General features: G+C 38.6%; 1 protein-coding gene across 7 annotated transcripts in view; it reads right to left on the bottom strand.

The window, feature by feature from the left end:
* Positions 1–24,946, bottom strand: part of SLC4A4 (solute carrier family 4 member 4) — a 368,998-nt gene that overhangs the window by 186,949 nt on the left and 157,103 nt on the right. For 6 of the 7 annotated variants that reach the window (XM_055434873.2, XM_055434874.2, XM_088836384.1 and 3 more), the window contains 2 exons: positions 23,670–23,830; positions 8,377–8,556 (listed from right to left, as the gene is read on the bottom strand). In XM_055434873.2, the coding sequence (XP_055290848.2) occupies positions 8,377–8,556; positions 23,670–23,830 (341 nt within the window). The remainder of the gene's footprint in view (positions 1–8,376; positions 8,557–23,669; positions 23,831–24,946) is intronic. The other variant, XM_055434871.2, reaches the window with a different exon arrangement.

The raw sequence follows: 24,946 nt of genomic DNA, 5'->3' as shown, positions 1-24,946 counted from the left end.
ATTTTTAAGAAATCAGGTTCACAAACCTGAAAAAAAAAAATCTCCTTTTTGTCCTCTGTACTTTTACTGAAACAGGGTTTGAGTAAAATGAGACCCGTTTAGTTATTCTCGGAAGACTTTGGTTTTCTTCTCCCTTTTTTCTTTTTGGGAGACATGGTAAAGAGTACACGGTGCTCACGTCTCCATTTTGCCTTCCCTCATTCCTCACGTTCTCCTGCCCTTCCCTTTCCTCTCCTCTCTATTTCTCTCACATAGGGACCGGGGCAGAGAGCAGGATATACAACTACTCCCCTGACTGCTCTTAAGAGTAACCTGAGGCTGGGGAAAGTGAGATTTCACAAGGGCATCTCCATCAAGATCTCAAGCCTCGGAAGAAGATTTACTCCTGGTTTGGCAGCAGAAAATCAGTTAAGGACTCCTTTTCAGAGAACAAAAGAAATGGAAAAGAAATATTCCTATGTGGTAAGATAAGACAATGAGAATTATTCCATTCCTTTACTCCATTACAGACCCCGGTTTTGTAAAACAGACTGGGAATTAGTAAAAAATTTAAATATGTTTATTTCAACATCCTGATAAATATATACATATAATTTTACTAATGTGTGTGTTAAGTCGCTTCAGTCGTGTCCAGCTCTTTGTAACCCTATGGACTGTAGCCCACCGACAGGGCTCCTCGATCCATAGGATTCTCTAGGCAAGAATACTAGAATGGGTTGCCATGCCTTTCTCCAATATTATTTACTGATAGCTAAGAACTATTGTTGCTCAGACATATTAATCAATCTTCATACTCCTAAGTTAGAAATATAAAGCCCTTGAGTGGCATCTCCTTATGTATTATTTGGCATCTGTAAGGTTGATAATGAAAGTAGCACTGTTTTAAAAACAGAACTCCAAGAATGCTTTCACATATGGATTAGTAGGGGAAAAAAACTAAAAGATGCAGAAGTTAAAAGAATACAAAATAATGGTGGGGAACTGAAGCTCTGTATTCAGTTTTAAATCTGAAAGGCACTACATTTTCCCCTTAAAACCTTTCTGAATAATACTTTTCTTTACAATGATATCTCACATTATGATTATTAAATACTTCTCACAAAGATATCTCATTTACTCCTGGTTGTATATGTTGAATGAGACATTACTATCCTATTTTACAGGTATAGAAACTGAGGCTTAAGACTATGATAATGCAAACTGCTCAAACTCAGGCTGCTACTAAGTATTTCTCCTGGATTAGAATGAAGCCTTTGGAAAAGATGGTGTGTCTTCAAGGAGATTATAAAGTAGGCCTTCAATATCAAAACCTAAACACTTACTTGTGTTGTATCTCTTAAGCCTGACTCTTCATTGCCACAAAGAGCAGACTAGGCTAGCAAATACTCAGAAAGTATGACTCTTGGAGAAAACTGTGTTGTTTACTTAATAATCTGAACATTATAAAGCTGGACGATCAGTCACCTGCCCAGGAAAAGAAAAGAAAATAAGAATAGTGTCTGATAGATGGTTTAGAAATACTACTGTTATTTCATCACTGTTATTAAAGATTACATTTATTGAGGCATTTTTCTAGTAACTTTCCATGGATGGGTTCATTTAATCTAAGGCTGAGAAGAGCTTGGTCATTCATTGAATTCTGGCCAGGACATTCATCTGTGCTGTGCAAATGAACGGAGAATTAGAGTTCTGAACAAAACAGATGGATGTGTGCTGCTGGTTTTGGAAAGAGCTGATTATACACAGAAAGGCACCTGGGACTGACTGTCCTCTGAAGGTGATGGAGGCCTGCGAGCTGACCTATCTTAGAACTGGAGAACCACAGTGACCGCTTCTGGGACAGAAGCTTTGAGGAAAGTCAGGGAAATGTCTGCCTTCCCCACTGATTCAGGGATCAGGTCTGGATTCAAGGGTATGGAGGGGACAGGGGAACTGCAGAGTAGAATAACCCAGACAGAGACTACTGGGATAAGCTGGAATCCAAAACCCAGATAAAACCTAAGAATGTCTACAGGGAGTGAGAAAGCTGCCAAACCTGGCAGTGGTCCCAGCCAGATCCACCACGTGCCAGCATCTAGGCAGCTTGACCTAATACCCAAACCAAGCAGCTGGAATATGTCTAACCTCCAATCGGGTGCACAGCAGGGAGAGCCTAGCTAATTCCACTTCCATTTCAATGGGGCTGAGAATTAACAGAATAAAACACTGATTTCTTTTCATTGTTTGTTCTCTGTTGCTAACCACTATTTATGTTACTGTAGGTAACAGCAAGAGACTACACTTTTTCCCTGGTGACTCAGATGGTAAAGAATTCGCGTGCAATGCAGAAGACCTGGGTTTGATCCCTGGGTTGGGAAGCTCCCCTAGAGAAGGAAATGGCTACTCACTCCAGTAATCTGGCCTGGAGAATTCCATGGACAGAGGAGCCTGGCAGGCTATAGTCCTTGGGGTCGCAAAGAGTCAGAGACAACTTAGCAACTTTCACTTTTCACACTTTTTAAGGGGCTTCCCGGATGGCACTAGCAGTAAAGTACCTGCCTGTCAATGCAGGAGACATAAGAGACGTAGATTCAATCCCTGGGTCGGGAAGATCCCCTGGAGGAGGGCATGGCAACCCACTCCAGGATTCATGCCTGGAAAATTGTTGTGTTCCAGTGTTAGAAACTGCAGTGTAGGAAAGAGCTAGGAATCAGCATACTGCCTGGAAGTTAACAATGAAAAGAGGAATTTGCAGAAAAAGTACCGGGTAGGAGCAAGTGGTATTGAATTTCTCATAACTGATAAGAGAAAAAAAAAGGTAAATTGACGTAAAATTCAGAGATACCATCAGGAGCAGGCCCTGGGTCCCTGTAACTACAGAAGAGGCCACAGTGCACCAGAAGCAGCCTGATGAGGTCTAGAAGCAGTTGCTCTGACATGGAGCTGCCACCTTTTCCAAACCCTCATCTACCTACCGGAGAAGCTTTAAGTCTTAGATTCTCAGTGTGGTTTAGGGTTTCCCTGACAGCCAGCAAACAGGAAAATCAATGACAGGGACAGACTATTCTGTAAGAGGGCTGTGATGAGAAGGATTTTCCTCCTCTTCCACTGCTAGTGAAATGGTATCACTTACTGAAGGGCAGAGGAAATAAATCAGCAATATATCCATGAGATTCTTCCCAAATGATAAGTTATAGAGCAAATATCACTCCAGAAAATACCCTCACTCAATATGAGATTTTTCTTCCTTACCTGTGCTTAAACATATTACATATAATTTAATATTACTTGTTGAGTGACGGTACTAAGGTACCAATGTATATAGTACCAGTGATGGTATTATGTACAATTACCATTCAAAACATTTTACATGCATTATCTCAGTTAATTTTCACTTTATGTTTTATAGACATAGAAACTGAGTACTAAATAACCTTTACAAGTTTTCACTTAAAAAAATAATGAAAATTGGGCAATATGAAATTCATAGTCTAGGTCTAGTTGGATAACCAAAATCATTTCTCAGTAAAAGACATCTCCAAGACCACGGAGGGCAAGGATTTTTATGAGAGTCTAGGAAATAGAAATGAAATCAGGAAAACACCAGGGACAAGTTCATGACAGCACTGCCCAGATTTCCATAAAGGCACTGAGAGCTGAATACTCAAATTAAGGTCCTTGGTCTTAAAGTTGGGTCTTATCCATCTTTTGTTAAGACTAGACAGTACATATCAAAAGTATCCATTTAAGTGGTAAATGAGATTTTAAAAAATCATATAATCCTATAAAACATAGCTCTTTAAAACAGAATTATCAGGTAACCTTGTCAGAAACATCTTATTAAATATTTTTGAAAGAATACCAATTAGGCATAAACTTTCACTTTCTAATAAAATATAAACTAAATATATCTTATTTGACTTTTAAACACTATTAAGGAACATTCTTAGGCTTCAATGTTATTCTTTCATAGTAAACTAAAATAATACAGAATTACTACCTAAGTATCTCTGAATAGATACTTAAATAGAACCATATGAAACTGTTGGTAGTCCACTATATTTTACCCACAAAAATGGCAACTGTATATGGCTCAGCCTAAAATAATAGTGAGAAAGAAAAAGAGAGTAAGTAAACGAAAATCTAACACCAGAGGAAATGAAAATCTCATTAATTTTCTTCCTGTGACACTAACTTGATAGAAATGCCTCCATTAATAAACTGAGCTTGCCTCAATATATAAAATATGGTACTTGCCTCAAATTTCATACCTGGCAGATATATTCACCAGAATTCACAGATGTCTTGGATAAGTGGAAATTTCATGATAATTAAGATACTGTAAACCTGATTCTTCCCCAATTTATTAAAATAAAAATGTTTTTCATTTCTTTTTAAAATCATTCAATCATCTTGAATCCAAAGCCACATCAGGATCCTAAAAAATTCAGCCATGGATAGACAGTGGTGGGCTGGTAGTGGATGTTTTGGTAAATGTTTGAGAACCAGTTCTCTGGTGAAAAAACTTGTGCGTGCATGCGTGTGTGTGTGTGCATGTGTGCATGTGTGTGTGTGTATATTAGCGCAAATGGGTGTGAGCGGTAAATTTTACTGACTTAAACATGTATAGCATACATACAAATAATAAATATACAATACTCTATTGTAAACTGCATACAACCAGTTGATTGTCATAAAATGCTTTTGTTGATTTTTACCAAACTCTTCCATCAGTAGCTGACTTATGGTTGCAACTGGCAAACAAGCATAGGCCCAACACCCATGTTGAACATCCATTATCATATATGCTATCAAGAAAGACAAAAGTGAAACAATGAAAATGTATTGACTCAATTGTCAATGACGTGGGTGATTCGTTCATTAAACTGAATAACAGTTTTTTAATACTGAAAGAATATTTCCTCAATTCCTTGTACGATTCACGTTCTAACAGTTGTTATGGACTGAATGCTTGCATTGTCCCAAAATTCATATGCTGAAATCCTAACTCTCCATGTAAAGGGTGCTAATTCCATTTATGAAGACTCTACCCCAAATGCCCCTCTTCCTAATACCATTACACTGGGGGTTAGGATTTCAGCATATAAAATCTGGCTTCCAAAAGGGAGGGCATCCTTATAAAAAGAAATAGGAGAAAGATGATCGGTTTCTCTCCACCACCTGAAGACAGAATGAGAAGATGACCATTTACAAGCCAAAGTGGACCCTCACCAAGAACCGCATTTGTGGTTTCTTGATCTTGGATTTCCCAGCTTCCAGAACCGTAAGAAAGAAATGGTTGTTCTTCAAGTATTTATAGCAATGTTTGGTAACATATTATAGGAGCCCAAGCTAAGATTTCGGCTACAGATACTACATAGGTAAGCTTAACCTGCATTATTAGCATTTCCTCTAACTCTTTTTAAAGTTGTAAATAACTGACCAAACAATATATCAAGTCCTGATTTGTAGTATTTGCTGATGTCTACCTCATGCGACGAGTTGATTCACTGGAAAAGACTCTGATGCTGGGAAAGGTTGGGGGCGGGAGGAGAAGGGGACGACAGAGAATGAGATGGCTGGATGGCATCACCGACTCGATGGACATGAGTTTGAGTGAACTCCGGGAGTTGGTGATGGACAGGGAGGCCTGGCGTGCTGTGATTCATGGGGTTGCAAAGAGTCAGACACGACTGAGCGACTGAACTGAACTGAACTGAACAGTAACACACTATTTTATAGCACAGCCTATAGTAAAATAAGTAGGAGATAATGCATTTTGAGTTTTCATTAACATTATTCTTAATATTAATATCTAATTATATGTTTATATAATCTAATTTTTAATAGTAGTCGTGTTTAACAAACAGTCCTCAAAATTCCTGATAACAACTGGCCCTTGCAAGTATATAAGAGGTGGCACATGACTAGGGAATGAAAAATTTCCAACTCTAGAGTAACTCCAAAGATTTTAGCCATTAACTGCACTGGTATTATTATAACTAAAGCTGGCAGCATTCTATTTTCTAGTCTGTGATAGAAAACCAAGGTGATAAATTTACCTACATTTTTACATGGAGATATTAGAATCTATTCCAACTACCATAGATAAAAGATTCTGATTTATTAAAGCAGTAGAAAATGTTCTACACTTTTTTATTTTAGGATTTTATCCTAAGAACATTTCATAGTTGTTAAAGATATTAAGTATTTAAATGCTAACATATAAAGATAACTATATGTATAAACTTGCAAGTTAAGAACAAGTGCCTCTAGAAAATCAAGAATTTGCCATCTGATAATTTATAATAAAGTATTTTGGAATCACCTGAAAGTCATTCTTATAGCACCTCTCAAGGCAAAACTTGCCTCCAGATATTTAAAAGGCCAAAACAACATGTTTTAAAGGCCGAGTCATATTCCATGCTTTAGGGTGTTAGCTGATCAGCTGACAAGTCAGAAAGAAAAAGAAGCATCTGCACTTCCTGCTTGCCTTCTGCCCAGCATCTGAGGCATTTCACATGTGAGAGAGAAGCTGAGTGATGAAGGCAATTTCAACTTTTCTCTGAAGTACAAAGATCTACTGACAGGATAAATGATTGAATGACGAGCAATATCAACTCATTAATTGTATTTCACACCCAAATACTCTCCCCTAAAGCACAAGATACTGCCACAAAGACCCAACTGTTCCTAATTTTTACTCTAACTACACGTCCAGGAAAATTAAGCTCATACCACACTGGTGGTGAAGGCACCCTTGCTCTGCCATACTCGTTTCTCTTCTCATTGCAAAGATAGCAACATTTGAAAACAATTCTTGCTGCTTTATACTACCACTGACTTTGTGATAAAAAATACATCTCCAAATCATAAAATTTCATTTTACATGAGACAGAGGTTAACAAATAAGATACTAAAAAACAGACCTGTACATTAAATGCCATAATTTTTAAAATATGATTTGTTCTTAAAATTATTTGTGACATCAGTTTCAACAAACTGTTTATCACATAACATTTCCAGCCATTAAACTATTCAAAATGTAATTTAAAAAATAAATAAAATGGGAGATGCAGAGAAATAAAAATATTTCCTATCAGCAGCAATATTCCAGATGTGGTAGAACCATCAAATTGTCATAGGAATGTTCTAGATTAGATTCTTCCTTTTGTGAATGCTCTTTAAAGAGCATTCTTATTTTAATTACTTATAACCTGTTGCACTTCAAAAAGAGAAACACAGCAGCAATTAAATAAATATAAAAGTCACTCAACAGAATTGAACTTTTCATCTAACTCTGCTTACTTACTAAACACTCATTTAAAAAAACTGTGTGGAATGATTCCAAAATATAGCAAAGTTTGCTAATAGTAAGCTCTCTCCCAGAAAGCCATTAATTTTAATATTAAGTAAGAAAACTCAATTTCCAGAAATACAGTGAACTGAGTTAGAATTCAGTTTATACACTTCACTTAGTCCATCTTTTCTATGACAACATGTTTTGTATTATTCTGAAAGTGCAGCTGAGAACAGCGAATTAAAAGTTCCCTTATCTACTCATTTCTCTTAACACCAAAAAGACTGGGGGTGGAATGGAAGAGGCCTAGTTTGACCAGTCCATTGCTTAGCAAGTCTTTACACCTTAATTTTCCATACCTCATGAGAATAACTTCTCCCTTCTCAGCCTACACCCAATTATGAAATTTATTCAAAACAATGATACAGAAGACAGACACTTTGCAAGAAATTCTGATAAATGTAAAAGAGTATAAATAAAACATAGTGCCTTTCCTATTGCTACATAATGGGGCTGATATCCCACCTGAATAATTATTCTCACACCTATAACACAGCAAAAGAGCAGATTGGTTTTTTAGGCAGTAAAAATAATATTGAACCTTATTTTGATGAATGACCATTTATAGGCTGGACACCATCTCATATATCAAGTAAACACTTCACAACACGAGATTTCAGAGTACCTATCAGAGCTTAGTCTGTCCTCCTAATTCTGACAAACCACCATGTCAAAAGCATATTCCTTGATGTACTCAATAATGTATAGGCATGCCGATTCATTGAAAACATTCAGTTGTTTCATCACTGCATTATTACCAAACCCTCTCAGTCAATCAGAATAGAGGTATATGGAGCAACCATGGCATCTTGGCATTTGCAGCCTACAGTAATTGCTGAAATCTTTCCAACAGGACTGCAAATCTGCCCAATTGGTTAAAACATGTCATTATGAAATGGCTGTGGCATATGAGTTGAGAAAAGAAGAAATAAGAAGAAGGATTTAAAAAGAAAAAAAAAAAAAAAAGGTGACAAGAGGTGGAGTAAAGTGAGTAAGGCAGGTAAGAAAGAGCAGCAGCCAGGCGGCCCCTGCATTACCATTATCAGGGTTGGTAAACATCCTACTTGCACTGGAGACGGTCTTCCCAATGTCAGCCAGGGATCGAAGGTTGGATTTCTTGGTTTGATGCCGATGCTTCCGGAGCAAAGTATAGGTCACCTTATCCTTAAGGTCAGGTTTCAACAGGCCTGTCTCAATCTGATGGTCAACAATCATCTCTGAAATAAAAATAAAGCAAAACCAAAACCAAAACTCAGTCACAAGACCATGAAGTTAAATTTTTTTAATAAGTTATTTTTTCTAAATTTTTTAACTCTAATTTTATGGATGTTATCCTCAAATTTAATATCAATATATTATTTTTCAATTTCCAACTTCCCACTTTCTGTGAAGGTAAAGATACAGGGTATAGTGCCATTGGCATTAAAGAGAGTTAGAAATATTCCAGTATTAATTACATCTTTGGAGAGGAAGAACTGTCTTGTAAATTTTTTTCAATCCTGGTGGAGAGTGAATTCATATTAATCACATTCTTCTATGAGTAACACAATAAATAATTTATGCTTTCCAATTGTTTTGTTTAAAAGCAGGATTAGAAAATTTCATGTACTCTTTCATAAGTGTGCCAGAAATATAAATGATATGAAAAAATTTTGAAGAGCATATATAAAATTTAGCATCATGTGATTATTGATTTTCTTAATCTATTCTCCCAAATCTTTCTGTAATTTCTTTATAATATGACAAAGTAAAAAAATAATAATAATAATACCTTTGCCCATATCAGGTTATTTGAACACTAATTAATCCAGTGAAAGAAAGGTTAAAGTACAAAATTATACCTTAGTCTTTTCTAAGAAGGGAGGTTTATTCTTCCTGTTTAGATCCAACTAAAGCCTTTACCACATATTCTATTATTCGTTTTAAAGTATAACCTGACCAGAATTTTCTAGAAAGCTTAATATCTTAGTTTTTCTACAAAAAAAAAAAAAAAACACCTAAAATTTCTACTAGCTTTAAACCACCCTCTGACATTATTTACAAAAATAAACTCAAATGGGTTAAAGACGTAAATGTAAGACCTGAAACCATAAAACTTGTGGAAAAAACATAGGCAGTATACTCTCTGACATCAGTCTCAGCAATATTTTTTTTAGATCTGTCTCCTCAGGCAAAGGCAACAAAAGCAAAAATAAACAAATGGAACTACATCAAAATAAAAAGCTTTTGCACAGTAAAAGAAACCATCAACAAAAGACAACCTACTGAATAGGAAAAGATATTTGAAAATAATATGCTTAATAGGGGTTAACATCTAAAGTACTAAAGAACTCACATATCTCAATATTAAAAAAAAGTTTAATTTTTAAGTGGGCAGAAGATCGGAATAGACGTTTTTCCAAGAAGACATATAGATGGCCAACAGACACCTGAAAAGATGTTCAACATCACTAATTATCAGGGACATGCAAATCAAAACCACAAAGATATCACACCTATCAGAATGTTACTATCAAAAAGACAACAAATTAGCAAGCGTTAGTGAGGATGTGGCAAAAAGGGAACTCTAGTATACTGTTGGTGGGAATGTAAATTGGTGCAGCCACTATACAAAATGGTATAGAGGTTCCTCAAAAGATGAAAAATAGAACAGTCACACAGCCCAGCAATTCCATTTCTAGATTCTTGGACAAAGAAAAGAAAACACTAATTCAAAAAGATATATGCACCCCTATATTCACTGCAGCATTATTTACAATAGCCAAGGTATAAAAGCAACCTAAGTTTGCAGTGACAGATGAATGGACAAAGAAAATGTGATATATAACTTATACATATATATACATACTTAGCCATAAAAAAGGACTGAAATCTTGCCTTCTGTAACAATATGGATGGATCTAAAGGGTATTACACTAGGTGAAATAAGTCAGACAGAAACACAAACGCCAAATGTTCTCTGTTAGAGTAAAACATGTTTTCTGTAAGAGTAAAAAGATGCCATTTATGGAATCTACAAAATAGATTTCACTTGTGGAATCTACAAAACAAAATGAACAAACAGAACCTGACCGAAAGACACAGAGAAAACAGCCGTTGCCAGAGTCGGGGAGAGATGAAGGGGTGGACGATGTAGATGAAAGGGATTAAGAGGTATAAAATTCTGTTCTAAAATAAATAAACCACTTAATGTAATGATAGCACAGGGAATACCATCAATAATAATATGGTAATACCTCTGTATGGTGAGAAAGTCTATGGTTACTAGACTTTTTGTGACTGTCAATTCATAAAGTATATAAATGCCAATTCATAATGTTGTACACCTGAACCAATATTGTATGTCAACTATGCTTCACTAAAAAAAAAAATAAAATGATCTTAGAAAAATCTTTCCCCCAAATTTCTATTCACGCTTTTAATTTCCAGAATGGTTCTAACTAGAAAGGATGAATGTGCGTCATAGAAATTGCTCCATGGGTGTGTCTGCTGAAGGACATGTTTTACTCTAACAGAAACCAAGAAGTCCTCTTTCCCACAAATCAACATGTCAGGGGTAGGACATAAATGTAGCCTGGTGGCATCCTCCTGTAATGTCACACCTCAGGTTGATACTCCTTCGTCCAAAATGGGGCACGGGAGAAACTATCACAGGATCTGTGTGAGATAGGCAATGGTGGAACAACTCCTGTCTGCGGTTAGGGCTTGTGTCTCCAGCGGAGAACCAGAACGACGGGCCCCGGGCCCACCTGTTCAGACACATGACTGCACTGAGCACACGTCAATTATTTTCCTCTTGCACAAACTTCTCTGTATACAAAAGTGGAGGAGAGAACAAAAGCTCTTCTTTTCCAAAAGTCTGACAGGAAAATTAATGGGTACTGATAGGATAACAGCATCTCCCAAACACTGCCATCTCTTTGCAAAGAGAAGTTACAGATGTTCAGGGGGCTTTGCTTGAGCATGACTGTACCTCTCATGAGTCCTCTTTTTAACAAGCACTCATAGAAAATGTGATATTCTATGAGAGCTCACCATGAGAGCTGACAGTTCATACAGTGTACAGTCAACCTCCTGGGAGCCAAGGAGAGGCTGAATCCAGGCTTTCCATCACATGCCTTACACAGAGGCTGTCAATGTCACGTATCACTGGACCACTTTGTAGACAGCCTGGGAAAGGCAGGAAGAGTTTCTACCATAGGAATGTTTTGGTTTGAGAGTGGCCTTTAGCTCTGAGTATTTTTAACTACACAACCCTTACTCAGTAAAACTCTCAGAACAGATCCTGTAATTATAATTAACCCTCTGTTCCATATTAAAATAATTAAGTGCTACTGAACACAAACCTCTCTCCTTTCCCTTGAAGTCTTAATCAAAGTGGAAAGTCCATTTTACAGAAGAACCATAAAAATAAACATACAGCCCTGGCATATCTACTGCAAGCATATCAAACTCCTACTCTAATTCCAGGGTTGTGGATTAAAGTGTTTCTTATCTACCCTTTCTTGGCAGGGCCTCCCTCTATTCTTGCCTTCCCCTGTAATCTCAAACTAATCCATATATAATGCACAGCCAGCCCTCTGTTACTAATGTCTGGAAATCACCAGTTAGAACACGTTAAAACATCTGGGTAGCTTATGCCCTTTATTAAGTTTCCATAAAAATGGCCCACATTACATGGGTCTCTTAAGCATAAACTACAAAACCTTTCAAGGAAAGAGGAGGCAGTTAACATTTCACAGCTACACTGAAATTAAGCCTTCAATATTAGAAATCCCACAAATGCTACCAATAGGGAGAGAAAGCGCCTGCTCAAAATGATCCCAGAGGTGAAAGGAAATTCAAAAAGCATCAGGTTCAAACTCTTAGACAGATGAAAAAAAAGCACAAAGAAAGGGGACACTCACAGACACAGCCTTAGTAGGGCAACGACCGCCCCCCCCACTCCAAATTAAACCAAGTTTTCTGATTCACAGTTTAGATCTTTTTCCATATCAAACAATATTTTTCTTTCTTTTATAAGGAAACTCTATAGACCAAAGGGGTAAAAAAAATGAAGAGAAAGATGGTCATGCACCCTCCCAAAAAGATTAAGGGTAACATTCTTTTAAAAACACACAAAGGCCCAAGAAATATACAGTTTCAAGACTAACAGACAACTCAGATTTATACAAATGTAACCCATTTTATGTTAATCTATTCAAAATTTAAAAGACCAGTCTCCAGTGATGTGAATGTCTTATGGAATAGACAGTGTCAATGATGACATTAACAACCAGGACAAGCTTTCTTGAAAGCTACTTGACCAATACAAAACAAAACCTTTTACAAGGTTCAAACCCTTTGAATATTTCACCATCAGAAACCTATAATCAGGAAATAAGCAATTTCACAAAGAATAACAAAAATGTTCATTTCTTGTCTTTATGATAAAAACTTGACGGCAACTTAAAACCCCATTATAGATTATTAACTATTTTGCAGCCATTAAAATGATGTTTATATTTATGTTTAATAACATGGAAATATTCATACTATGTTTTTCAGTTTGGAAGGGAAGATTACAGGGTTATGGCATGATTCCAGCTCTAAAATAAATTTCATATGTGTAAACAGAGATGTACCCAAAATCTGTTGAGAAAATATCTCTAAGATAAGATTAGTGGTATTTTAATTTTCATGTGATACATTTTTCTGCATTACTAAAAATTAACATATTTTACTTTTGTGATGAAAAATAAATACATTATCATTTTGAAAATATAAAAGGTGTTAAAAGCAAGAAACAATATGACAAATATATCTGCCAACATGCACAGCTTAGGAATGCCTTTAAATATAAAAATTAGAGCTCCAAAAATAGAACCATATTTTCCTAATCCATTTCCCATAATAATACCTGAAACGGCTTATAAATTTTTTTAACTTAGGAGGGGAGAAAAATTCCCATGTACTTGGCTTCATATGCGAATGACGTTCTTTAAGTGTAAAATTATAATATGATTGCAACAATGAAACAACCAAAATAACCTATACAATGACATTTTATCCCTTAAATAAGACAAATTTTCTATTAGCGTTTAGAAGGGGACCTTCATGAAGAAAAGTAGGTCCTGGGAAGAATCAGAATTAGGTTGAATTTTGTACACAAGTGTGAGAAGTGACACAACTTCAGGCATAGCGTGTGGCCTCACATGGTGGTGACTTTGCACCTACAAAGGGAGGGTGCCCCTTGGAGGCAACTAAGAAGGAATAGCAGGTAAACTGCAAAAAAGGCTTTCATTCAGTTCAGTTCAGTCGCACAGTCGTGTCTGACTCTCCGCGACCCCATGAATCACAGCACGCCAGGCCTCCCTGTCCATCACCAACACCCAGAGTTCACTCAAACTCATGTCCACAGAGTCGGTGATGCCATCCAGCCATCTCATTCTCCGTCGTCCCCTTCTCCTCCCGCCCGCAATCCTTCCCAGCATCACAGTCTTTTCTAGTGAGTCAACTCGTCGCATGAGGTGGCCAAAGTATTGGAGTTTCAGCTTTAGCATCAGTCCTTCCAATGAACACGCAGGACTGATCTTTAGAATGGACTGGTTGGATCTCCTTGCAGTCCAAGGGACTCTCAAGAGTCTTCTCCAACACCACAGTTCAAAAGCATCAATTCTTCGGCGATCAGCTTTCTTCACAGTCCAACTCTCACATCCATACATGACCACTGGAAAAACCATAGCCTTGACTAGATGGACCTTGGTTGGCAAAGTAATGTCTCTGCTTTTTAATATACTATCTAGGTTGGTCATAACTTTCCTTCCAAGGAGTAAGCGTCTTTTAATTTCATGGCTGCAATCAGCATCTGCAGTGATTTTGGAGCCCAAAAAAATAAAGTCTGACACTTTATTTTTTTCCATCTATTTCCCATGAAGTGATGGGACCAGATGCCATGATCTTTGTTGTCTGAGTGTTGAGCTTCAAGCCAACCTTTTCACTCTCCTCTTTCACTTTCATCAAGAGGCTTTTGAGTTACTCTTCATTTTCTGCCATAAGGGTAGTGTCATCTGCATATCTGAGGTTATTGATATTTCTCCTGGCAATCTTGATTCCAGCTTGTGCTTCTTCCAGCCCAGCGTTCCTCATGATGTATTCTGCATATAAGTTAAATAAGCAAGGTGACAACATACAGCCTTGACGTACTCCTTTTCCTATCTGGAACCAGTCTGTTGTTCCATATACAGTTCTGACTGTTGCTTCCTGACCTGCACACAGGTTTCTCAAGAGGCAGGTCAGGTGGTCTGGTATTCCCATCTCTTTCAGAATTTTCCACAGTTTATTGTGATCCACACAGTCAAAGGCTTTGGCATAGACAATGAAGCAGAAATAGATGCTCTTCTGGAACTCTCTTGCTTTCTCCATGATCCAGCAGATGTTGGCAATTTGATCTCTGGTGCCTATGCCTTTTCTAAAACCTGCTTGAACATCTGGGAGTTCACGGTTCACATATTGCTGAAGCCTGGCTTGGAGCATTTTGAGCATGACTTTACTAGTGTGTGAGATGAGGGCAATTGTGCGGTAGTTTGAGCATTCTTTGGCATTGCCTTTCTTTGGGATTGAAATGAAGACTGACCTTTTCCAGTCCTGTGGCCACTGCTGAGTTTTCCAAATTTGCTGGCATATTGAGTGCAGCACTTTTACAGCATCATCTTTCAAGATTTGAAATAGCTCAACTGGAATTCCATCACCTCTGCTAGCTTTGTTCGTAGTGATGCTTTCTAAGGCCCAGTTGACTTCACATACCAAGATGTCTGGCTCTAGGTCAGTGATCACGTTATCGTGACTATCTTGGTCGTGAAGATTTTTTTTGTACAGTTCTTCTGTGTATTCTTGCCACCTCTTCTTAATATCTTCTGCTTCTGTTAGGTCCATACCATTTCTGTCCTTTATCGAGCCCATCTTTGCATGAAATGTTCCCTTGGAATCTCTAATTTTCTTGAAGAAATGTCTTGCTTTTACTATTCTGTCGTTTTCCTCTATTTCTTTTCATTGATTACTGAGGAAGGCTTTCTTAACTCTCCTTGCTATTCTTTGGAACTCTGCATTCAGATGCTTACATCTTTCCTTTTCTCCTTTGTGTTTCGCTTCTCTTCTTTTCACAGCTATTTGTAAGCCCTCCTCAGACAGCCATTTTGCTTTTTTGCATTTCTTTTCCATGGGGATGGTCTTGATCCCTGTCTCCTGTACAATGTCACAAACCTCCGTCCAGAGTTCATCAGGCACTCTATCAGATCTAGTCCCTTATATCTATTTCTCACTTCGACTGTATACTCATAAGGGATTTGATTTAGGTCATATCTGAATGGTCTAGTGGTTTTCCCTACTTTCTTCAATTTCAGTCTGAATTTGGCAATAAGGAGTTCATGATCTGAGCCACAGTCAGCTCCTGGTCTTGTTTTTGCTAACTGTATACAGCTTCTCCATCTTTGGTTGCAAAAAATATAATCAATCTGATTTCGGTGCTGACCATCTGGTGATGTCCATGTGTAGAGTTGTTTGCTATGACCAGTGCGTTCTCTTGACAAAACTCTATTAGCCTTTGCTCTGCTTCATTCCATGCTCCAAGGCCAAATTTGCCTGTTACTCCAAGTGTTTCTTGACTTCCTACTTTTGCATTCCAGTCCCCTATAATGAAAAGGACATCTTTTTTGGGTGTTAGTTCTAAAAGGTCTTGTAGGTCTTCATAGAACTGTTCAACTTCGGCTTCTTCAGCGTTACTGGTTGGGGCATAGGCCTGGGTTACTGTAATATTGAATGGTTTGCCTTGGAAATGAACAGAAATCATTCTGTCGTTTTTAAGATTGTATCCAAGTACTGCATTTCGGACTCTTTTGTTGACCATGATGGCTACTCCATTTCTTCTAAGGGATTCCTGCCCACAGTAGTAGATATAATGGTCATCTGAGTTAAATTCACCCATTCCAGTCCATTTTATTTCACTGATTCCTAGAATGTCTATGTTCACTCTCACCGGCCCCAGCCCAACCGACCACGCAAAGAGGCGCGGACGTGAGGAGCTACCCAACGCCTGAGGCCAGGGCCAGTGGCTGAGAGGAGCTACCCCACGTTCAAGGTCAGGAGGGGCAGCCTTGAGGAGATACCCCTCATCCAAGGTAAGGTGCAGCGGCTACACTTTCTTGGAGCAGCTGTGAAGAGATATCCCATGCCCAAAGTAAGAGAAACACAAATAAGACGGTAGGTATTGTGAGAGGGCATCAGAGGGCAGACACACTGAAATCATAATCACAGGAAACTAGTTGATCTGATCACATGGACCACAGCCGAATGTGGTCCACTGGAGGAGGGATGGCAAACCACCTCAATATAGTTGTTTTGAGAACCCCATGAACAGTATCAAAGGGCAAAATGATAGGATATTGAATGAGAAATTCCCCAGTTCAGTAGGTGCCCAGTATGCTACTGGAGATCAGTGGAGAAATAACTCTAGAAGGAATGAAGGGATGGAGCAAAAGCAAAACCAATACCCAGTTGTGGATGTGACCGGTGATAGAAGCAAGGTCCGGTGCTGTAAAGAGCAATACTGCATAGGAACCTGGAATGTTAGGTCCATGAATCAAGGCAAATTGGAAGTGGTCAAACAGGAGATGGCAAAAAAGGCTTAAAATCATGTTATTGTTTGTTTCATATAATCACACTTGCCATGATTTCTTTTTCTTCTCTTTTGTGGAAATAAAAGTGGGGTAAAGGGGAGATGTATCTTAAGACTTAGCTGCACATAATTCTCAACTCTGAATAACAGCACCATTCAGGAGACAATAAATCCACTGCATCCTCTGCTAGAAAAAGATTTTTTAATAATCAAATAATGGCAGTGACTCAAGGTACCGCGCCAATTTCTATCACTCGAAACCATGGAAGTTTTTTTCTTTCATGTTGTTTAATCTGCTGTAAAGCTTTGATTTTTTCAGAAGATTTTTAAGTATTTCTTTCAGTCACTGACATTCTCTCAAACAGGCTTTTTTCTCTACTCTTCAAATCGGGTGCATTTTTTTTCTTTATTTATTTTCCTGGTAAAGTATGTTATTTGCCTCTGAATTGCTTTTCCATGTTATCAGCTCCAGAATGACAGCTCTGTCTCTCTGCCCACTTGCCTCAGGGGTGGTACAGCAAAGATAATACTAAGTGATGACACCTCAAAGTAACCTGCTGCTGCTGCTGCTAAACCTCTTCAGTCGTGTCCAACTCTGTGCGACCCCACAGACAGCAGTCAACCAGGCTCCTCCGTGAGTGGGATTCTCCAGGCAAGAACACTGCAGTGGGTTGCCATTTCCTTCTCCAATGCATGAAAGTGAAAAGTGAAAGTGAAGTTGCTCAGTGATGTTCAACTCTTAGTGACCCCATGGTCTGCAGCCTACCAGGCTCCTCCGTCCATGGGATTTTGCAGGCAAGAGTACTGGAGTGGGGTGCTATTGTCTTCTCCGTCAAAGTAACCTCAGTTCAGTTCAGTCACTCAGCTGTGACCGACTCTTTGCGATCCCATGAATCACAGCACGCCAGGCTTCCCTGTCCATCACCAACTCCTGGAGTTAACTCAAACTCATGTCCACAGAGTCGGTGATGCCATCCAGCCATCTCATTCTCAGTCATCCCCTTCTCCTCCTGCCCTCAATCCTTCCCAGCATCACAGTCTTTTCCAGTGAGTCAACTCTTCACATGAGGTGGCCAAAGTATTGCAGTTTCAGCTTTAGCATCAGTCCCTCCAATGAACACCCAGGACTGATCTCTTTAGAATGGACTGGTTGGATCTCCTTGCAGTCCAAGGGACTCTCAAGAGTCTTCTCCAACACCACAGTTCAAAAGCATCAATTCTTCGGCGATCAGCTTTCTTCACAGTCCAACTCTCACATCCATACATGACCATGGGAAAAACGATAGCCTTGACTAGATGGACCTTGGTTGGCAAAGTAATGTCTCTGCTTTTTAATATACTAACTAGGTTGGTCATAACTTTCCTTCCAAGGAGTAAGTGTCTTTTAATTTCATGGTTGCAATCAGCATCCGCAGTGATTTTGGAGCCCAAAAAAATAAAGTCTGACACTTTATTTTTTTCCATCTATTTCCCATGAAGTGATGGGACCAGATGCCATGATCTTTGTTGTCTGAGTGTTGAGCTTCAAGCCAACCTTTTCACTCTCCTCTTTCACTTTCATCAAGAGGCTTTTGAGTTACTCTTCATTTTCTGCCATAAGGGTAGTGTCATCTGCATATCTGAGGTTATTGATATTTCTCCTGGCAATCTTGATTCCAGCTTGTGCTTCTTCCAGCCCAGCGTTCCTCATGATGTACTCTGCATATAAGTTAAATAAGCAAGGTGACAACATACAGCCTTGACGTACTCCTTTTCCTATCTGGAACCAGTCTGTTATTCCATGTACAGTTCTGACTGTTGCTTCCTGATCTGCATACAGGTTTCTCAAGAGGCAGGTCAGGTGGTCTGGTATTCCCATCTCTTTCAGAATTTTCCACAGTTTATTGTGATCCACACAGTCAAAGGCTTTGGCATAGACAATGAAGCAGAAATAGATGCTCTTCTGGAACTCTCTTGCTTTCGCCATGATCCAGCGGATGTTGGCAATTTGATCTCTGGTGCCTATGCCTTTTCTAAAACCTGCTTGAACATCTGGGAGTTCACGGTTCACATGTTGCTAAAGCCTGGCTTGGAGAATTTTGAAGATGACTTTACTAGCGTGTGAGATGAGTGCAATTGTGCGGTAGTTTGAGCATTCTCTGGCATTGCCTTTCTTTGGGATTGAAATGAAGACTGACCTTTCCACTGTGGCCACTGCTGAGTTTTCCAAATTTGCTGGCATATTGAGTGCAGCACTTTTACAGCATCATCTTTCAGGGTTTGAAATAGCTCAACTGGAATTCCATCACCTCCTCTAGCTTTGTTCGTAGTGATGCTTTCTAAGGCCCACTTGACTTCACATTCCAAGATGTCTGGTTCTAGGTCAGTGATCACGCCGTCGTGATCATCTTGGTCGTGAAGATCTTTTTTGTACAGTTCTTCTGTGTATTCTTGCCACCTCTTCTTAATATCTTCTGCTTCTGTTAGGTCCACACCATTTCTGTCCTTTATTGAGCCCATCTTTGTATGAAATGTTCCCTTGGTATTTCTAATCTTCTTGAAGAGATCTCTAGTTTTTCCTATTCTGTTGTTTTCCTCTATTTCTTTGCATTGATCGCTGAGGAAGGGTTTCTTAACTCTCCTTGCTATTCTTTGGAACTCTGCATTCAGATGCTTACATCTTTCCTTTTCTCCTTTGCTTTTCGCTTCGCTTCTTTTCACAGCTATTTGTAAAGCCTACTCAGACAGCCATTTTGCCTTTCTGCATTTCTTTTCCATGGGGATGGTCTTGGTCCCTGTCTCCTATACAATGTCACAAACCTCCGTCCAGAGTTCATCAGGCACTCTATCAGATCTAGTCCCTTATATCTATTTCTCACTTCGACTGTATACTCATAAGGGATTTGATTTAGGTCATATCTGAATGGTCTAGTGGTTTTCCCTACTTTCTTCAATTTCAGTCTGAATTTGGCAATAAGGAGTTCATGATCTGAGCCACAGTCAGCTCCTGGTCTTGTTTTTGCTAACTCTATAGATTAGTGGTGTCCAATTTTAAAACTGAATGACAGTATTAAAGCAAACATGTGGAGGTTAGAGAACAAAAGCCACAACTGATAAATAAAAAGTAATGGAAAATTAAAGTGAGAATGTAAACTGCTTGATGAACTTTTCTTGGTGGTGATTTAGTGGCTAAGTCATGTCCAACTCTGGTATTTCCTAGGCAAGAACACTGGAGTGGTTTGCCATTTCCTTCTTCAGGGTATCTTTCCAATTCAAGGAGCAAACACGCGGTCTCCTGCACTGCAGGCAAATTCTTTACCAACTATGCTACTTAAATGTAGTAAATACCAGAAACTTTCTCTTTGGCTATTGGTTAACGAGTCTCTAGTATCACGTGCGGCTTGGTCTTCTACTACATGGAAAGGATCAGCAAATTACTGAAGACCAGAAACTCTGTAGGATGACTTTTTTCAGGTTCTGAAGATCTCTAAGACAGTTTAATAAAAAAGCACTAGTAAATAATTCAACTTTAACATTCATCTCCCTTGTTGATCATCTTTAGGCAGAGCAAAGAAGCTATGAGGTTGTTTCTAGCTCTATCCACTACACCTTTCAGAATCTTTTCTCCTGTTCGTGAAGTCTCTGAGCATCTCTTGACCTGACTCAGTCTATACTCAGGTCTTGCTAGGTAAACTTTATCCTGGAATAGTCATGGAACTAAGAACAATTACACCTGAGATCCTCATTCAATTCTATCAAAAACCCTGAGAGGTCGACCTTTATCCACCTTCTGTGGATGAAATACAGAGACTGATAAAGAGTGAAGTAATAAGCCTTGTCCATGGTCATACATGCTACAAGAGGTATACCCTAACTAACCACTCCCCAACTTTAAATCCACCATTCTCTCTATGACACCACTCAACATGCCATGGAATGAACACATACCGCTGCCAGAGAGTAGGTATATTTTAACAGAAAACAAACCCTAGGTTCAGTGAAATGAATCTCCAAATAGTGGAATTACAGGAAGTACTGTGGTGCTGGAGAAGACTCTTGAGAGTCTCTTGGACTGCAAGGAGATCCAACCAGTTCATTCTAAAGGAGATCAACTCTGGGTGTTCATTGGAAAGACTGATGCTAAAGCTGAAACTCCAATACTTTGGCCACCCCATGCGACGAGTTGACTCACTGGAAAAGAGTCTGATGCTGGGAGGGATTGGGGGCAGGAGGAGAAGGGGACGACAGAGAATGAGATGGCTGGATGGCATCACCGACTCGATGGACATGAGTTTGAGTGAACTCCGGGAGTTGGTGATGGACAGGGAGGCCTGGCGTGCTGTGATTCATGGGGTCGCAAAGAGTCGGACACGACTGAGCGACTGAACTGAACTGAACCATAGTCTAAAGTAGGACTTTTTTATTCAACACAGGAAACCTCAATGACCCTTAAACCACAACATATATTCTCCCCCTAGATTGCCAATCCATTGCCCAGTCACAAGTTTAATCCCATTTGGCTCTACCTCTGGCATTTCTAAATTCAGACAGCTTTGCTCCAGATTAGTTCTTAAAGCCTGAAAATACAGAAATTGCGATTCTCACTCAAAAGTTGGATTGCTTTTCATTGACCATGATACATTTTTAGATAACAATCTTACTTGCAGCTTTTAACAAATGGAAATAAGTCAGTGAAACAAATAGCCTGGAAAACCATTCCTTTTCTTTGGTTCTCTCTGTCTTTGCAGATCTTCCCTGGACACAATAATCCAACATCTTTTCTCACATATCAAAGGTTCATTTTCAGTCTCACCTGTTTTGTCAACTATGAAAAATTCTGTAGAAAGCAGTATTTCCTATATTATCTTCTCACTACTTATTTATGTGGACATGGATTTGTAACATATTCCATTTATAAAGTGGTAGATTTGCAAACCTAATTCCAGGGCCCAGAATAGTGTCTGATACATGGTAGAAGGCCATGTACCACTGCTGAATAAATGCATAAACTAATTCACTCTATTCACCTAGCATCTTCACATTAGACTTCCTCCCTTGTCCACTTGCACCATAAGCACTTCAGCTACAAGGCAAGTATAGAGCTTCCTTGTAAATCTAACAAGCCCTCTAAAGAGGACATAGAAATGTATAGATCTGCAAGATATATACACAATTTGAGAACTAATCTTCTCGTCTAATACACATGCTATAGACTTCCCACTGTCTATAAAGACACAGATGCCATAGACAAGACTTTGACTTCTGATATGCAAAGAAATTTTGAGATTACACAAGAATTTTACACTGGTGAGTAGGGCCATGATCCACAGTCTCTTCCCACAGTCCCAGAATAAGCACACCGCAGGCCCCTTAAAAAAGTGCAGTCATCCCTACAGGCACAGAGGTCACCGAGCTATGGAATTTTTCTTGGAATAACAAGCAGAGCCCCTACACCTCTTCTTAAGGAAAACATGATCTTGAGCACATCAATCTGAACTATAAGGCAGCTTAGGCCAGGTTCTTGCTAGAAAATGAAAACAATTACTACTCTCTGGAATGCAGCAACGTGTGCGCAAGGTGTTTGACATGATAAGTTAACATTCAGTACTCAACACCACACAACACTAATCACAAAGATGCCAAAGTTGCCCTGCACCATGAGGCCAGTGCCTTGCCGGGGGTTCTACAAATGATCCTCAGCAGCAACAAAACCCAACTCATTCACTAATCAATAAGGTTCCACGGGCTTCTGGCCCCACCCAATTTTCTCTACATACAGCTAAAGAAGCTTGACTGTCACCTACAAAATCAACCCAACTGAGGGACTAGACATAAACCAGCTTCCTTTTTACAGAGGATTTAAACCCTGTTTTACAGATGACAAAACTGAGGCCCAGAGAAGCTCAACACAATGACTAAGATCAAGAAGTTCTAGAAATCTAGTGTGCAGACTTCCAGTCCACTATAGCAAGGATATGGGGGTTGGGGTGGGGGGGAGTTCTATTTAAAAACCTCAATTTATGCTAATATCTGAAAGAATGCAAATCTGTCCAAGCAAACATGGTACCAATTATAACTTTAAAAATAACATAAAAGTGAAAAGCATAAGAGAGAGGACTTAGAAATAAAACTGGATGGAAATATGCCAAAAAAATTAACAATATTAAAACATAACAACAGCTATGTTCAAATGGAAGTACAATGGATGATTTTTTAAAATTTTGTTCTCAGTATTTGTCTGTAGTTTCCAAATTTTCTGCAATAAACCTTAAGAGAAAAGGGACTTCCCTGGTGGTCCAGTGGTTAAGAATCTGCCTTCCAATGCAGGGGATGCAGGTTGGATTCTTGTTTGGGGAACTAAGATCCTACATGTCACAGGGCAACTAAGCCCACTTGCTACAACTACTAAACCCAGGCACTTCAACTAAAATCCTGCATTCTGAAAAGAGAAGCCTGAGCACCTCGATGAAAGATCCCATGTGCTGCAATGAAGATCACAAGTACTACAACTAAGACCTGATGCAGCCAAAAATAAATAGGCAAATATTTTAAAATAATAATAAATATTAAAAGGAGAGAGAGATAAATGCTACAGAATATTCAGCTCTGCTTACACTGGAAGTCATCTGCATTGAGACAGATTCATGGAGAGGCAGATAGAGCAGAAAAAATGCTAAGAACTTAAGACAACATACTTACCCACCAACTGTGGGAGAGAAGAAGCTTCCCTGTCCAGCATGATGGATCCTTTCTCCATACACGTCCTCAGCTCAAATAAGCTGTGAAGGGACAAGGTGGCCACGTGGGGCTTGCTCCATCTCTCTCCACCCTGTTCCACTTTTTCTTCAAACTTAATCCACCTAGAAACATGAGATTCAAGTGAAGAGCAATTAAAAGTGTTCTCATCACCTCTGGAAATAGCAACATCAACCTCTCCAGTTCCACCCCCACCAGCACTTTCAAAATGTCTCCTTTTGTGGAGTCTTAAAAGCTTATTCTATCATTAACTGAATTACCTTTATAAATACACCAGCCGCACCAGACCGCTCCTCTCACTGATGTTAGAGAGAAAGAAAACAAACCAACGCATCCTTGGTTTTATATCTATCTACATGTAACCATGAAATCTTTAAGAATGATTACGGAACCAATTTTTTAAAAAATAATGTAGGAAAAATATGCATTTCAAATTCTCCTTGTGGGTAGAGCCTACAGTGTGTAAAAATAATCACTATTGTGAGAATTTTGTTGTAACTTCACAAGGCAAGTTTATACTAGGTGAAATAATCAGTAATGAACCAATATTTATTGTAAATATTTAAAAATATGGTGTGCAAAATGGTCAGACAAATATAAAATTCCCTTTTCATGCTTAAAGAGGGCCAGCATGTGTTGCTGTATCTTACATTAATAACTCTCTCTAGGTTGACACAAGTTTCCCTCTCATCAAGATGCTAATAGAAGCTTTTACCCCTCAAGCTTAGCTCCACGTGTGTTTAAAAATATACAAGCTCAGTGAACAATGCATCTACTCTGATAATAACAGATCTCTTATTAACCCTAGTAATGGAACAAATAACCCTATTTTATAGTTTCTTCTTTCCAAGATTTATAGACGTTTTGATAACTTAGCAATATATAGGAATGAAAAAAGTTTAATGGAAATGAGAGCAAAACACATTTGATAGTCTTTATATCCCACATATTATATATACTGACTCTTTCTACACTGGTAAAGGAAAACATCATGATTTTGCTATTTATCATGACCAGAAAAATGTTGCTTTCTATCACTTCAAAATTCTGAAAGATATTGGACAAGATAAAAAGGGGATTAAGAATTCTTTTCCTACACTCTTCACCCAAAAGTTTAATGATTGAAAAATGTTTTCCGAGGAAAAGCTAAACACTCATCCAACTCACTGAAGATGAGAACAAAGGGCAGAGATCAGAGGAAGCTCTACATAAGGTATTAT

Source organism: Moschus berezovskii, chromosome 5 (genome assembly GCF_049115385.1).
Source record: "Moschus berezovskii isolate FMDL1 chromosome 5, NW_MosBer_1.0, whole genome shotgun sequence".
In the NCBI taxonomy this organism is placed as follows: domain Eukaryota; kingdom Metazoa; phylum Chordata; class Mammalia; order Artiodactyla; family Moschidae; genus Moschus; species Moschus berezovskii.
The sequence above is the reverse complement of the archived record's forward strand: the minus strand, read 5'-3'. Positions and strand labels throughout refer to the sequence as shown.